Genomic DNA, 15,842 nt, shown 5'->3' with positions numbered 1-15,842 from the left:
TGCTGCAGTTCATGGGGTCACAAAGAATCTGACATGACTGACTGACTGAACTGACTGACTGAACTGTAGAAAAGTCCAGACATCCTACAATACATATACCTTTGTTAGATTGTTTTGTGGTCTAGTCCCTGAGTTGTGTCTGACTCTTTGTGACTCCATGGACTATAACCCACCAGGCTCCTCTGTCCGTGTGATTTCCCAAACAAGAAGACTGGAGTAGGCTGCTGTTTCCTTCTCCAAGGGATCTTCCTGACCTGGCTTCAAACCTGTGTCTCCTTCATTGGCAGGTCAATTATCTGCTGCTGAGCCACCAGAGAAGTCCTTTTGTTTAGATAGTGTAATGCAAAAGGGAAATATCATTTGCATTTGACTGAAATTAAAGACATTTAAAGCATTTTATGGGAATGAGTCACATCATTAACTTTAAATATTTTGTTAATTTCCAAGTATCCTAAAATCTAGACCCAGTGTCTGTCATTCCAGGGTTAACATACTAGGAAAGAAAATTTTGTTTCTAGGTGAATTTTTCTATCAAAGGCTTCATAAGACTTTCCCAGGAATTTCTTTTCTAGGTCACTCATTTATTTATTAACTGACTCAATAAATATCAATATTTATCAAGTATTTATGATTTGTCAGTTCCTGCTCTAGGGAGAAGTAGCAGCAGGGAAACAAGACAGAATCTCTGCACTAGGAATGGAGATGCAGACATAGAGACAGACCAGGGCACACAGCGGGGAAAGGCCGGGGTGGGGGGTGAGTTCAGAAAGTTGCATTGACATATATACACCTATTGTTCTTGAATCGCTAAGTCGCCTCCAGCTCCTTGTGACTCCATAGACTGCATCATGCCAAGCTCTTCTGTCCTTCACTATCTCCCGAAGTTTGCTCAAATTCGTGTCCGTTGAGTCAGTGATGCTGTCTCATCCTCTGTCCCCCTCTTCTCCTTTCACCTTCAATCTCTCCCAGCATCAAGGTCTTTTTCAGTGAGTCGGCTCTTCACATTAGGTGGCCAAAGTACTGGAGTTTCAGCATCAGTCCTTCCAATGAATATTCAGGACTGATTTCCTTTAGGATGGACTGGTTGGATCTCCTTGCAGTCCAAGGGACTCGCAAAGAGTCTTCTCCAACACCACAGTTCAAAAGCATCAGTTCTTCGGTGCTCAGCCTTCCTTATGGTCCCACTCTCACATCTGTGCATGACTACTGGAAAATCATAGCTGTGACTCTTTGGACCATGTGTAAAAGAGACAGCTAGTAGAAAGTTGCTTTATAGCAGAGGGAGTTCAGCTCGCTGCTCTGTGATGACCTACAGGGGTAGGATGGGGTGGGTGAGATGGAGGTTCAAGAGGGAGGGGATGTACATATACTTACAGCTAATTCACATAGGAAAGAGCAACACCACACCATAAAGCAATCATCCTCCAATTAAACAAATAGAAAAAAAAAAAAAAAAAGAATTCCTGCCCTGCAGAAGCTTACATCCTAGTAAAAGAGACAATCAGTGAGCAAACAAATGTATAATCCATTCTGGGAGTGATTTTTATCTAGTTTCCATCATCACTGCTGTGACAGATTTGCTTTGTATTACAAAGAAGAGTAAAATAGTGTAAAGAAATTAAAGGTGGAGATTTGGCGGCAGGGAACATTAGAGAGGTGGATTTCACTGCATTAGCCCAGGGACCCAGAGGAGGTGAAGGAACAAGCCACGTGGCAGCCCAAGGAGACCCTAGGAGGCGGAAGTCTAACCTATGGGTTAGAGTCAACAGCAGCAGGACCATGCCGAGATTGCCATGAGAGGGCTGGAAAGGACTGATTAAACACTGGTCATTAGTGAAGCCCTGATTAAGGCATAGGTGTTGAGTCTGGATAGCTTGGCTAAGAAGGCAGAATCTTGACTGTTCAGAGTCAAGGAGAGCATCTGAGAAAGCGAGAGAAGCTTAGCAAGGCTTTGGATTTTTTTGTTTTTGCCTATTTTTTTTAACCACTTTACCTCTTACTTCTGAAGAGTGTCTGGAGTTTTCTGCACAGTCCATCCGCTGTATTAGTTGAGTACGCTCTCCTGGTTAAGTGTTCTGGGCAACACTGAGGATGCAGGAAGCTGAGGGTGAGAACCCATGATGTTGCCACTAGCCTGTGTGCATGGTTCTAATTGGCGCCAACATCTGTTGACACCATGGTTTTTCAGCTCCAGCTCTGATGTGATCCACCATATTCTCAATGTTGAATTATGATAAGATCCAACACATGGCCTTTTAATTTGGAGGTCAGACCTGTTACATGGAGAGAGTTGAAAGGCAACACTAATTCAAAGCACTTTCCTTTGGTGAGACGCAATGGAAATCAGTGGTCTACTTAAGCATCAAATTAGAACATGCCTTTGAAGAGGTGTGTTTAGAAAAACACACAACAGAAGTCCCCATTTGAATAGTCTCCATTCCAGAGGCTTATTTCCTCTTCAGAGATTTTTTTATTGTATTTTCTACATAGACAGATAACAAAAATCTATGCCCCGTCTTTATAGCAAAAGGTCGCTGGGTTCTACAAATCTCTCCCAGTGTCTTTTCCTCAAGAATAGAAGCCATTTAAAATAAGAGAGTTTTATCTGTCACTTATTCCGAATGATAAGGGATACAGAAGTTAAGTCTAAGGAATACTTTTCTATACAGTCAATCCAGTTAGGTGAACACTGGTTCTCCATCTTCTATGGAGTAAAAACCAGGGTCGGGATCCTAATAACCCAGCCTCTGCTGTCCTGATGGCCTCAGCTCTTCCTATTCTGGTTCCTCGACCGACACTGCATCCTGTTGGATCCATGTGTGAACACGCAGACCCGTCTCTCCCCAAAAGTGCACATCTCGGAAGATGTCCAGTGCCCTGCCTCCTCCTCGTTTTTGCTCACATAACACCAGCTCCTTACCAAGGTCTGCTACGACCTTCTCGTGCTCCTAATCCCCCTTTGTTTCTTTTGTTTTTTATTTTAATTTTTTAAGTTGGGGTATAGTTACTTTACAGTGTTGTGTTAGTTTCTGCCGTGCAACAACATGAATCAGCTGTACAAACACATGGATCCCCCTCTCGGAGCTCCTTCCCACCCCCGGCCCCCGTCCTACCCGTCTGGGTCCCCACAGACCACTGAGCTCAGCTCCCTGTGCTATACAGCAGCTTCCCACTATCCATTTTACATGTGGGGGTGTATACATGTCAGTTCCAATCTCCCAGTTCATCCCACCCCCACCCCCATGCCCAGCCATCCCTTCTCTCCGTCTGCCTGTCTATTCCTGCTCTGGAAATAGGTTCCTCTGTACCATTTTTCCCGGAGAAGGCAATGGCACCCCACTCCAGCACTCTTGCCTGGAAAATCCCATGGACAGAGAAGCCTGGATGGCTGCAGTTCATGGGGTCCCGAAGAGTTGGACACGACTGAGCGACTTCCCTTTCACTTTTCAGTTTCCTGCATTGGAGAAGGAAATGGCAACCCACTCCAGTGTTCGTGCCTGGAGAATCCCAGGGACAGAGGAGCCTAATGGGCTGCCATCTATGGGGTCGCACAGAGTCAGACATGACTGAAGTGACTTAGCAGCAGCAGCAGCAGTACCATTTTTCCAGATCCAGTATACATGTGTTAATATACAATATTTGTTTTTCTCTTTAGCACTAAACATTTTCTAATATTCTTACTTATTTTAATTATTAATCTCTTCCCCCCTCCCCGCCGTCGAAAACAGTAACCCCATAAGAACAGGGATTGTGTCATTCCCCTCCCCCACTTTGGCCTACAGCACTGCAACAGTGCCTGGCAAATAACAGGTTCTCAATAAATGTTCTTATTAGAAAAATATGCCCTTGTGTGGAAAAAATAAAATACCCCTGCTAAGATGACTCTGGCCATTAAAATCTACAAAGTGGGTAGCCATTCCCTTCTCCAGGGGATCTTCCTGACCCAGGGATTGACCCCAGGTCTCCTGCATTGCAGGCCGACTCTTTACCATCTGAGCCACCAGGGAAGCCCATTAAAATCAACAGAGCGTTACTCCTTTCCATTTCTTTAAAAAAATGATCATATTTGGGAGGGACCCTCAGAAAACTGTCCCACATCCATGTGCCCCATTTTATTTTCTTTCTAGCATTCCAACACGGTGAGATACAGAAATGCACAAAGAGAAGACAGTGAGATAAAGATGATCCAGGAGAAAAAGGAGCAAGCAGAAATGAAAAGGTACGGCGGGATGGGCTGGTGTCTCCTGGCTCCCGTTCGGGGAGGGCAGACCTGCCCTAGCCTGACACCCACCCCGCCCCAAACTGTGCGTTTGCCTGAACAGGAAGGTGCAGGAAGAGGAGCTCAGAGAGAACCACCCCTACTTCGACAAGCCCCTGTTCATCGTGGGGCGAGAGCACAGGTTCAGGAACTTCTGCCGCGTGGTGGTCCGGGCTCGCTTCAACGCGTGAGTGACTCCGTGGCAGCCAGGGGTTTGGCCCCGAGTCAGGCAAACAGCAGTGTGGGGGGAGTTGTCATCTCAGGAAGAAGGATCGTGTCATCCTAATGGGGTCACCAGACAGACTGCGGGCTAATTAATCACGCTGCTCCTCCGGGCTGGGCGGCCGACGGGTGATGGCTGCACGTAGTCAACATTATACAACACGCACGGTCACAAAGCACTTCACAGCCACTGTCACTTGTTCCAGGGACACCCAACATGTTTGTGTCCCGCTGGTTAGCTCCATATTTTACTTTGGAAGCACTCAAACAAGGGGAGACGGAATGCCATAGTGAAGGTCACTGCCCGTGTCTTCTTTTAGACTTGTTTCTTTGTGGTCAAAACACCTTCATTCTAGAATAATAGAGATTCTATGCACGACAAAATAGAGATCAAGCTGACTAGGGCTTCCATTACCGACTGTTACGAGAAAACCCACTGGCCAGGGTCCCTGGACCTCCCTTTGTGGAAGAAGTCGTGTGAGAGGCTGTCAGGGTGGTCAGCCCACGGGACAGTGCATTTGGGACAAGCCGAGCCAAGTTTAGCAAGCAGCCGATGGAGGAAGTGAGACTCTTGTCATGTGTAATTGAAGTAAACATCCAGAGGACATTATGAATCCTGGAAAAAGTGTTAAAAAATTTTTTTAATGTTTTTAATGCAGATCTTTTAAAAGTCTTTTTTGAACTTGTTACAACATTACTTCTGTTTTATGCTTTGGTGTTTTGAGCATGAGGCACATGGGATCTTGACTTCTCGACCAGGGGTGGAACCTGCACCCCCTGCATTGGAAGGCGAAGTCTTAACCACTGGACCACCAGGGAAGTGCAAGAACGTGTGAAAACTTCCCATTCAGTAGCTGGACCTTCCCTGATGCCATTATTAGTAGCATATTGGACTAAATCGTGTCACCCTCGTCCGAAGAAATTCAAATGTTGAAGCCCTCGGAATGTGACCTTACTTGGAGAGAAGGACTTTACAGAGGTAATTAGATTAAAATGAAGTCATTCAGGTGGCCCTAATCCAATAAGACTGGCATCCTTATAAGATGAGGAAATCGGGACGCAGATTGCTGTAGAGGAGGGGCAATGTGAAGACACAGGGAGGGGACAGCCGTCTTCAGGCCAAGGAGAGAGGCTGGAGCAGATTCCTCCCTCACAGCCTCCGAAGGAACCGACCCTCCAGTACCTTGAACCCAGGTGTGCGCCTCCAGAACTGGGAGAAGTTTCTGCTGTCTAAGCCACTCAGCCTGCTGTGCTTTGTCCCAGCGGCCCTAGGAGACTCATGAAGGGCTTCCCTGGTGGCTCAGTGCTAAAGAATCACCTGCACTGCAGGAGATCTGGGTTCGATCCCTGGGTCGGGAAGATCTCCTGGAGGAGGGCGTGGCAATCCACTCCAGTATTCTCACCTGGAGAATCCCATGGACAGAGAAGCCTGGCGGGCTGCAGTCCATGGAGGCACAAGAGTCGGACATGACTGAGTGACTGAATGACAGCAACAGGAAACTAAGCCCCTCAGAGCTGGAGGAGACCTCAGGAGCCACTGGGGCCCATTTGTGCCCCCTCCCAGCACAGGAGGGCATGTAGCTGAGGGCTTTGCCCAGGAACATTAGCTATGGCATGACCCTCTCTGACTGCCAATCTATGTTCTTCCTGCTATTCTAGAAAGACCTTCACCGTTAAAAGCACCTTAGTAATGATTGAAAACTCTGAGTTTTCACTAAGTAGAAAGAGACTGACAGTGTAGGGTTGATTTGATCTGTTCCTAAAGTGGGCTTTTCATCTTGAATTATCCCATTGGTTGCTTCCATGTTTACATCTAATTGGGGATTCTCCACTTTGTATCCTGTGCTCTAATTCTCTTATGTCAGCAACGCACCTCCAGTGGCCCCAGAAAAATTTTACTGTAACTGGAAACACACACACACAGAGGATGAGGAGTTTCACCGAAGACTGCTCATGGGCTTCCTGGAAGTCAAAGGTATAAATCACACCCCCAAGAAACTCTACATAAATTACTCAGCAAGATCACAGTGAAATACAGAGTGAAGAGTTCTACTTAATTAATCTACTTCTAGTTAATTAAATAATTATGAGGAACATCCTTGATCTGCTAAGGCAAAGAGTTTGCATACTTTTAAATGGAGGTCAAAATTTGATTTTGTAATATCCTAGTCAGACATTGTTGAGTGGAATCATGAATCCTAAAATCAAGCATTCTGAAAACCTTAAACTTGAGTTGGACCATAAAGAAGATTTGACCATAAAGCATCTTCGATGCTGAACACTGAAGATTTGATGCTTTGGAACCGTGGTGCTAGAGAAAATTCTTGAGAATCCCTTGGACAGCAAGGAAATCAAGTCAGTCAATCCTAAAGGAAATCAACCCTGAATATTCATTGGAAGGATTGATGCTAAAGCTGAAGCTCCAATACTTTGGCCACCTGATGTGAAAAGCTGACTCACTGGAAAAGACCCTGATGCTGGGAAAGACTGAAGGCAAAAGGAGAAGGATCAACACAGGATGAGCTGGTTGGATAGCATCACCAACTCCATGGACATGAGTTTGAGCAAACTCCAGGAGATGGTGAAAGACAGGAAAGCCTGGTGTGCTGCCGTCCATGAAGTTGCAAAGAGTCGGACACAACTTAGTGACTGAACAGCAAACCATCCACTGAAACTTCTGATTTTCTTCCATCTAGTATTCTCTGCCTTCCAAAGTCACATACAGTTAACATATATGTAGGAGACATTTTGTAGAGGATTTGAAAGAGAGTTTAGGTAGCTGGGATGTTTATGCATACTACAAGCCAAGTTGTAACATGCATGCTATTGGCAGAATTTCTGTGTTTGTTCTCTCTTACAGATCTAAAACAGATCCGGTCACAGGAGCTGTGAAAAATACAAAGTACCACCAACTTTAGTAAGCATTACAAACTCTGTTTTCCATGCACATTTGAAGTTCCACTAACTGCATAAACATTTAAAATTTTTTTTTATTTTGTTTCTATATCATGATATGAAATAGACAGTTGGACATTCATTTTTAAAATGCCAGTCAACGTTTCTAGACTCACAGAAGCATCATCTATGACTTTTAGCAACTTTTCTCAGAGGATTTGCATTTCTCACTTTTGTTTGGTCTTCGGCAGTGACTTACTGGGCTTGGTGACTTACCTGGACTGGGTCATGATCATCGTAACCATCTGCTCCTGCATCTCCATGATGTTCGAATCCCCCTTTCGAAGAGTGATGCACACACCTACGTTGCAGGTACTGCTGCCCTATCAGGTCAGCAGAGAAACACTGACCTGTGATTTTTGCATTCGTGGTGACCAGACTGCCTTCTGACCATTTCAGATTGCCGAGTATGTGTTTGTGATATTCATGAGCATTGAGCTTAATCTGAAGATTATGGCAGATGGCCTATTTTTCACTCCGACCGCTGTCATCAGGGACTTTGGTGGCGTAATGGACATATTTATATATCTTGTAAGTCTTCTGTTAGTTCCTAAATACAAAATGGAATGATTTTGTCAAATTGCCTGCATTTCTTGGTACAAGAGTGAGATACGTGAGTCACAGAGGTTCAGCTGCCATAACTGAGTTCTTAAGTAGAGTCACAGTCTATTATAGGCAGATAAATGGCTTGCATGTAAAAATCTAAATAAAAAGCATTAAAAATATTCATGGATATGGTTCAGATACATCAACTACATTCATGTGTACAAAAGACATGCATTAATGATGTCTAAGATATCAAATCTAGTTTGCATGCCACAATTCTTATGGCACCTGTACTAAAAAATAACTACATCATATAATTGATCAGTGAGTCGCTTATCACTGAAAATAAATAGAGTATGGTTGGACCACTCTTCCAATTCCAACACCAGGAATAAAATAAAATACCAGGCCAAAGAACGTAACCATTCAACTGTCTGTTTAAACTAAATGAGGTGGGGGGCGGAATTTCCTGGCAGTCCAGTTGCTTAAGACTCAGCACTTCCACTCCAGGGGGCATGGGTTCCATCCCTGGTCAAGGAACTAAGATCCCACATGCCGTGCAGTGGAGCCACCTCCCAAAAAAACTAAATGGGAAAACCACAGTAGAGGACTCTAAGAAATTTCTCTTTCTGTTTGTCCAAGAAGGCATGAAATCAATGCCTTTTCCAACACAACAAACAAAATTATGACTGTTAGCATGTAGCACGTTTAGATCATTAACAAAATAGTAAGTATTCAGTCGGAGAAGGCAATGGCACCCCACTCCAGTACTGTTGCCCGGAAAATCCCATGGATGGAGGAGCCTGGTAGGCTGCAGTCCATGGAGTCACTAAGAGTCAGACACGACTGAGCGACTTCACTTTCACTTTCCACTTTCATGCATTGGAGAAGGAAATGGCAACCCACTCCAGTGTTCTTGCCTGGAGAATCCCAAGGACAGAGAAGCCTGGTGGGCTGCAGTCCATGGGGTCTCACAGAGTCGGACACGACTGAAGCGACTTAGCAGCAGCAGCAGCAAGTATTCAGTCAAGTGTGAGGTTTAGTATCCTTGATCAAAGGAATTTCTATCCTGCTGATGTCTATAGAGCCTCCAGTGTATATGTTGAAAGATGGGGGCAGGATGTACCTATGTCCCCACACCGTGGGTGTGGGGACCCCTATTTCATTCCTGCAGACACCTGACGACTTCTTTGGGGGCTGCTCACAGGTCTGGATCGAGTCCATAGAGCTGAGTTACATGTCTTAATACGTCCAGTGAACACTTGTCCTACATGACACATGAAATCTCTGCTAAAGGAAACTTGTGGCCAGTTAGCTCACCATAAACGTAGATAGTAGAGGATAAATTGCATAAATTCGGGAGGTTATTTTTTTCCCTCCAGGTGAGCTTGATATTTCTTTGTTGGATGCCCCAAAACGTGCCTGCGGAGTCTGGAGCTCAGCTCTTACTGGTTCTCCGCTGCCTGCGACCACTGCGCATATTCAAGCTGGTGCCTCAGATGAGGAAAGTTGTTCGAGAACTTTTCAGCGGCTTTAAGGAAATTTTTCTGGTATGTTACAGTCACCCTTTGCTTCTGGTCACATGGTCTAGCTCTTACTGTAGCAAATGAAAGAATGAAGTGAGTCTTGCTCATCAAGGTTCAGTCTACCGTTTTGTTTACTCCAAGAGGATTATAAAGGTACTAGAAAAACACAACACATATTCAAAGACTTGACACCTGGATGCCTCTGGCTTATTAGTGTATTTAATTCATCCAACATTTATAGTAAATTAAAGGGAAGCTCTCTGGAAAGTGCAATGGAAGGAGAATCCGAAGAGCTAGTACTGTTGACACTTCCACTCCTAACTCTTGAGCCTAAATTCTATGCTGGGTTTTAGTTGCTAAATCTGGAAATTAAGAATAAAATTCAACACTATCAACTTCACAAGTGATAATAGGAGTTCACAGGTCTGGGCTCATAATCTCATTTTCTGTGTCCCCACACTCATATAGCACAAAATTTCACCTTGATCTTTGGAGTGTTAACATAAAACAACTCTTCAAAACTGTAACACACAGGTGTGCCTTACTTTAAGTAACCTCAATACACAGTTATGAATACTCAGAAATATGATTGAGAAGAAAATATAATTCTTAATTGAGCAAATAATTGATTTAGGGTCTTTTAAGAGTAGAACCGCAGATGAGGAAGAGCCTCTTTGCTCACAGTCTGTTAAAGAAGAAGCTTTGCCTTATAGGGGAGGGAACACAGGATTCTTTTCATTAAAGTTGAGTTCTGCGTGTGCATGGAAAACATGAATTGACTTATATAAGCTTGTTTTGTATCTTGCTTGCTAGAGACACACCTGTAGTGAGAGAACAGCTGTAGCTGGGGTTGATTCTAAAGTATTTTAAAGACAGGCTATTATGATCCTACAGGCAGACATTCATAGATGCTAACATTTTTTCAAAAGCTGTGTTTAAAATTCAATTTTGTTTTGTTTGCACTACAACCATAACACAGAGGCTTTTCCCACAGCTGGAACTGAGGGAAAACAGAAGCACAGTGAATTTTCCTGACAGCAAACGTGCGTGCATCTTTCAACCCTGATAGGGTTTAGCAAATGGTCTGTCTGAGTCTTGATGCAGAGAACGGCTCTGTGTAATTTTGGTGTCTCTAAGAGATCTGTTTAGATGATTCGGCCAGCACAGATGAGTGGTGTGTTCAGCGTGTTTGCATCTTTCTCTGCTGAGACCAAAACAGTCATCCAGCAGAGGGCGCGGCAGCCACCCACCAGATTTGCTGTTCAGGAATGTGTGATCTCACACCCTCTGTGTGCGGGGCCTTCGCACGGCCTCAGCTCTGGGGCCCCCAAGAAAGCGAAGCCACAGTCCCTCTTACTTAGGCCCTGCTAGCAGACATATGAATCCATTTTTTGGGAATGGGGGAAACAGAATTATTTCACCATTTTTCCTTTGTTCCATTCAATAAAATAAAGCAACGTGTTGATTTCAAAATCAGACAGGTCCAACTCATATCAAAAATACCTTAGCCTGTGTTCTTATGTGAAAGTCATGTGTTTTTATCCTAAAAATGCCAAACCTGTTAATTTCCTCTTTTTAACCTTACAGTCAGGTTAATTGAATGACCTGTGGGGGAGGCATTAAAAGATAATATCCAAAGACTGTGAATATTGTCCCATGTTTTCTGAAAAGTCCTGTTCATATCAGTGCTCAAACCAAACCTATTATAAATGTATTACTAAGAGATTTGCTATCTCACCCATTTCTTCCAGGTCTCCATTCTCTTGCTGACCTTAATGCTAGTTTTTGCAAGTTTTGGAGTTCAGCTTTTTGCTGGAAAACTGGCCAAATGCAATGATCCCAACATTATTAGAAGGGTAAGATGTCCTTTCTGTCTTTGGGGATGAAAATCCGGGACGTTTACCATCCCTGGGTAACCATGTACAGAGGCTCCCATGAGAACAGAACTCTAGGGATACTCTTTCCGTGGACTCCCTTTGCAGAGGTGTGTCTCTTCCAGCGGGTGAAGGTTTATAAGATGAAAACGCATCTCAGATGCGTCCTCCTCAATCCTACTCTCCTCACCTATTCCAGAGTCCAGCCACTATTGACGTCTTCGGTGTAGACACCCCAGATTCCATGTGAAAACTTTCCTTTAGTTCTTCCCTAACTGAATCCTGCCTCTGCAGTGACCTGACATTCATATTAGCAAACAGCACCCTCCCCCCAATATAAAAGGCAAAGTTTGACTTCCGCGCCTTCTTATGACTTATCCATTCTACATTCCTCCATTAGGAAGTCAGGACCCCGCATTATCTCTTTACTTCCCACAGTCTCCCCCATGAAAACAGCTAAGACCCAAACTCGAATGCTCTTGATTCTACTCTTTTCTTTTTTGTCCATGCCACAAGGCTTGTGGAGCCCTAGTTCACCAACCAGGGATTGAACCCGGGCCCCTAGCAATGGGACCACGGGGTCTTAACCGCTGGACTGCCAGCAGTTCAATTTCAATTTTGTTGAAATTGACCGCCAGGGAATTCCCTCTATTCATTTCTTTCTCTTTCCTTGGCCGATGTTCTGAGAGAAAGCTGAAACAGCCCCCGTACGTCAGTAGCTGAACGTAATGAAATGAATGTGTTGCATGTTGAATAATTCAGACAGCTGCCCTCCGAATGACGATGCGAGGTCTCACGTTTCTTCTGTCCTGTGTCCCCACCCTTTGCCGTCTTCAAAGACATCTCTGTGTAGCTGGCAGTTAGGAACAGAAAACCATCTCTTGGAGGACAATGGGCTGAGCCTGGGAGTAGCACCTCTGACTTCCCTGCTCCCCATGTCCCACTGGAAAAGGTGTACCCTCCCTGGGCTGAAGGGAACCTATGGTGTGTAGTTGAGTGGTGTATTCTGTAGACAAGAGGGTAGAGTTTGGTTAATAATTAGCCAATCTCTGCTGCACAGCCCTCTGTCCCATTCTCTTAGAATCCTGCCAGCTGTTACAAGTAGGTTAATGGAGTGAACCCAGTTCTGCTTATGTATAAACTAGCAAGAGTATTTCCTCTTCCATCCAGGTAAAATAATGCCTTAAGTCCATTAAAACATGCTACCAGAGCTGACTGTACTACTTATTTCCGTATTTCCAGCAAATATGGCTATCTAACATAGATTTTATATTACTGTAACCACTGTTACATTTTGAGACTTCTGATTATAAAGTTTACTAACTCTCAGCCATGAAATTAAAAGACACTTGCTCCTTGGAAGAAAAGTTATGACAAACCTAAACAGCATCTTAAAAAGCAGAGATATCACTTTGCCGACAAAGGTCCATATGGTCAAAGCTACGGTTTTTCCAGTAGTCATGTACGAATGTGAGAGCTGGACAATAAACAAGGCTGAGCACTGAATTGATGCCTTCGAACTGTCGTGTTGGAGAAGACTCTTAGAGTCCCTTGGACAGCAAGGAGATCAAGCCAGTCAATCCTAAAGGAAATCAACCCTGAATATTCATTGGAAGGACTGATGCTGAAGCTCCAATACATTGGCCACCTGTTTTGAAGAGATGACTTATTGAAAAAGACCCTGATTCTGGGAAGAATTGAGGGCAGGAGGAGAAGGGGGCAACAGAGGATGAGATGGTTGGATGGCATCACCGACTCAATGGACATGAGTTTGAGCAAACTCTGGGAGATAGTGCAGGACAGGGAAGCCTGGCTTGATGCAGTCCATGGGGTTGCAAAGAGTTCAGACACAACTGAACAGCAACTGAACAGCAATCATAAAGCTTAATAGCTCTCAAATCATTATAAGATAAAGGTAACATCTTTGTCCAGATACGTTATCAGTCATGTTAACATGAGATTTTCAGGAAGAGGCGTAGCAGAAGAGACAGGCTTAGGTCAGGCAGACCTTAAGTTGTTCCACAAGGTTGCTGCTTCCTTTAAGTCCACTCCCCAGAGGTTCCGGGAACTTTGATAAACATGAGAAGACCTAAAAGAAACATGGTAAAAAGGTTATGGTGTACCAAACAGGCTAAATGAAGGCAGTAATAATGAGCTGATGCATTAGTCCACGAGCTCATGTAAGGAAGGCAGGGTTATTTTAGGTCCACCCTGAATAGAGGCCAGAAAGATAATAACTACTTTCAGGATGAATCTTGTAGAAATCTTGGATGACTCAATAGAGTAATAATGGCCTAAGAGCCTCAGCCCAAAAGGTGGTGACTTGTGTAGGGGTCAAGGAAACACGGTGGACGGACAGACACACAGATACCACAAGGCATGTAACCTTTTTCCCAGAACAAAGATGCCTGTGTGGAAAGCTCATAAGGAAAGTCTAAGAAAACTTAGCCTTTACAAAGGCCTTTGAGAGCGAGCAGAACAATTGAAAAGAAATTGGTGTAGCGAGACACAGTCTGGGTCTTTGTAACAGAACGAGTTCTTTTCTCGTCCTCACATAAGACGCCAAGGTCAAGTGAGCCAGTGGTTGAAGGGGATATCCAAGTTCTGCCTTGGATCTTCCGTTCACTTTTATAAAAGAAGAGACAAACTCAAGGGAAAGAGGGAACTACATACCCCCAACATCTGGATCATAAACTCGCATTTAAAGGTCATGACGCTTGTGCTGTTGATGCCGTGTTTCCAGCTGGAATCATGTAACATGTGATGTTTGATGGCTGGGTTCTTCCACTTGGCATCATGTCTTCAGGGTTCATCCATCGTGTAGCATCTATCAGTACTGCATCATGGTTATGGCTGAGTTATATTCCATTGTGTGGCTATACCCCATGTGTTTATGTATTTGTTCAGTGATGGACATGTGAATTGTTTCCACCATTGGGCAACTATAAAGAATGCTATTTATGATGATAATGATATAAACACTCGTGTACAACTTTGCATGTGGATATATGTTTCATTTCTCTTGGGTAGATATCTAGGAGAAGAGTTTCTGGTTCATACGGTAGCTCTCAGTTTAATCATTTAAAGGACCTGCCACACTAGTTTGCAAAGTGGCTTCACCAGTTCCCATCCACCAGCAGGGTTTGAGAACTGTAGTATAAGGATTAGAATTCCTGCACGTCCTCATCAAAGCTTGTCATTGTTTGACTTCCTGATTACAGCCTTCTTTGTGAGTAAGAAATGGTTTTCCATTGTGGTTTTGATTTCAATTTCCCTCATGACTAATGGGGGCTTCCCTCATAGCTCAGATGGTAAAGAATCCACCTGCAATGCAGGAGACCCTGGTTCAGCCCCTGGGTTGGGAAGATTGCCTGGAGAAGGAAAAGGCTACCCACTCCAGTATTCTGGCCTGGAAACTTCCACGGACTATATAGTCCATGGGGTTGCAAAGAGTCAGACACAACTGAGCAGCTTTCACTTTCATGACTGATGCTGCAGAGTGTCTTTCATGTGCTCGTTGGCTATGTGTATCTCTCCTTGGAAGAATGTCAGTTCACTTGTTAATACTGGCCACTTACTAAACAGTCTTAGCATCAACTTTCACCTGCTTATCTCTGAAGTCTTTATCACTACTAGCTGAGTCGCTGTGCACATCTGTGTTATTAGATAGAAGACCTCTGTTGTTCTGTATAAAAAGTGTACTGGATGCTTGGGGCTGGTGCACTGGGACAACCCAGAGGGATGGTATGGGGATGGAGGAGGGCGGAGGGTTCAGGATGGGGAACACATGTATACCTGTGGCAGATTCATTTTGATATATGGCAAAACCAATACAATATTGTAAAGTTAAAAAATAAAATAGTAATAAAATTTTTTTTAAGTGTTGCTGATCTTTTATCTTTTCTGAATTCATTTTCTAACCAGATTCCTCTCTTCATCCTTTTATTTTTTTCCCCCTGTTTTAGGAAGATTGTAATGGAATATTCAGAATTAATGTGAGTGTGTCCAAGAACTTAAATTTAAAATTAAGACCTGGAGAGAAAAAACCTGGATTTTGGGTGCCCCGTGTTTGGTAAGCATATCAGAAAAATATCCTGAAAAATGCTATATTTGTCAGCATCAGGGTTTCCAGCCCCCCCGCCAATTTTATTGAGAAATAATTGCCACATGTCACTATATAAGCTTAAGGCATACAGTGTGATGGTTTGATTTACACGTATTGTAAAACGATTACCACAGTGGGTTTAATTAACAGCCATCATCTCTTATGGGCTTCCCATGTGGCTCAGCTGGTAAAGAATCCACCTGCAATAAGGGAGACCTGGGTTTGATGCCTGGGTTGGGAAGACCCCCTGTAGAAGGGAAAGGCTACCCACTCCAGTATTCTGGCCTGGAGAAGTCCATGGACTGTATAGTCCATGGGGTCGCACAGGGTCGGACACGACTGAGCAACTTTCACTT

The 15,842-nt window shown here is 44.0% G+C and overlaps 1 protein-coding gene across 2 annotated transcripts in view; it reads left to right on the top strand.

The window, feature by feature from the left end:
• The window catches only part of NALCN (sodium leak channel, non-selective), a 307,320-nt gene that overhangs the window by 250,966 nt on the left and 40,512 nt on the right, over positions 1 to 15,842 (top strand). For both annotated transcript variants that reach the window (XM_086330519.1, XM_086330520.1), the window contains 8 exons: positions 4,128 to 4,219; positions 4,323 to 4,445; positions 7,341 to 7,397; positions 7,627 to 7,747; positions 7,835 to 7,966; positions 9,364 to 9,531; positions 11,259 to 11,363; positions 15,347 to 15,453. In XM_086330519.1, coding sequence (XP_086186645.1) covers positions 4,128 to 4,219; positions 4,323 to 4,445; positions 7,341 to 7,397; positions 7,627 to 7,747; positions 7,835 to 7,966; positions 9,364 to 9,531; positions 11,259 to 11,363; positions 15,347 to 15,453 — 905 coding nt within the window. The remainder of the gene's footprint in view (positions 1 to 4,127; positions 4,220 to 4,322; positions 4,446 to 7,340; positions 7,398 to 7,626; positions 7,748 to 7,834; positions 7,967 to 9,363; positions 9,532 to 11,258; positions 11,364 to 15,346; positions 15,454 to 15,842) is intronic.

The sequence above is a fragment of the Bos grunniens genome, chromosome 12, assembly GCF_055505025.1.
Source record: "Bos grunniens cultivar Pamir isolate PY7600 chromosome 12, Bosgru_T2T1.0, whole genome shotgun sequence".
Classification (NCBI taxonomy): domain Eukaryota; kingdom Metazoa; phylum Chordata; class Mammalia; order Artiodactyla; family Bovidae; genus Bos; species Bos grunniens.
Note: the sequence above shows the minus strand (reverse complement) of the source record. Positions and strands in the feature narration are given on the sequence as shown.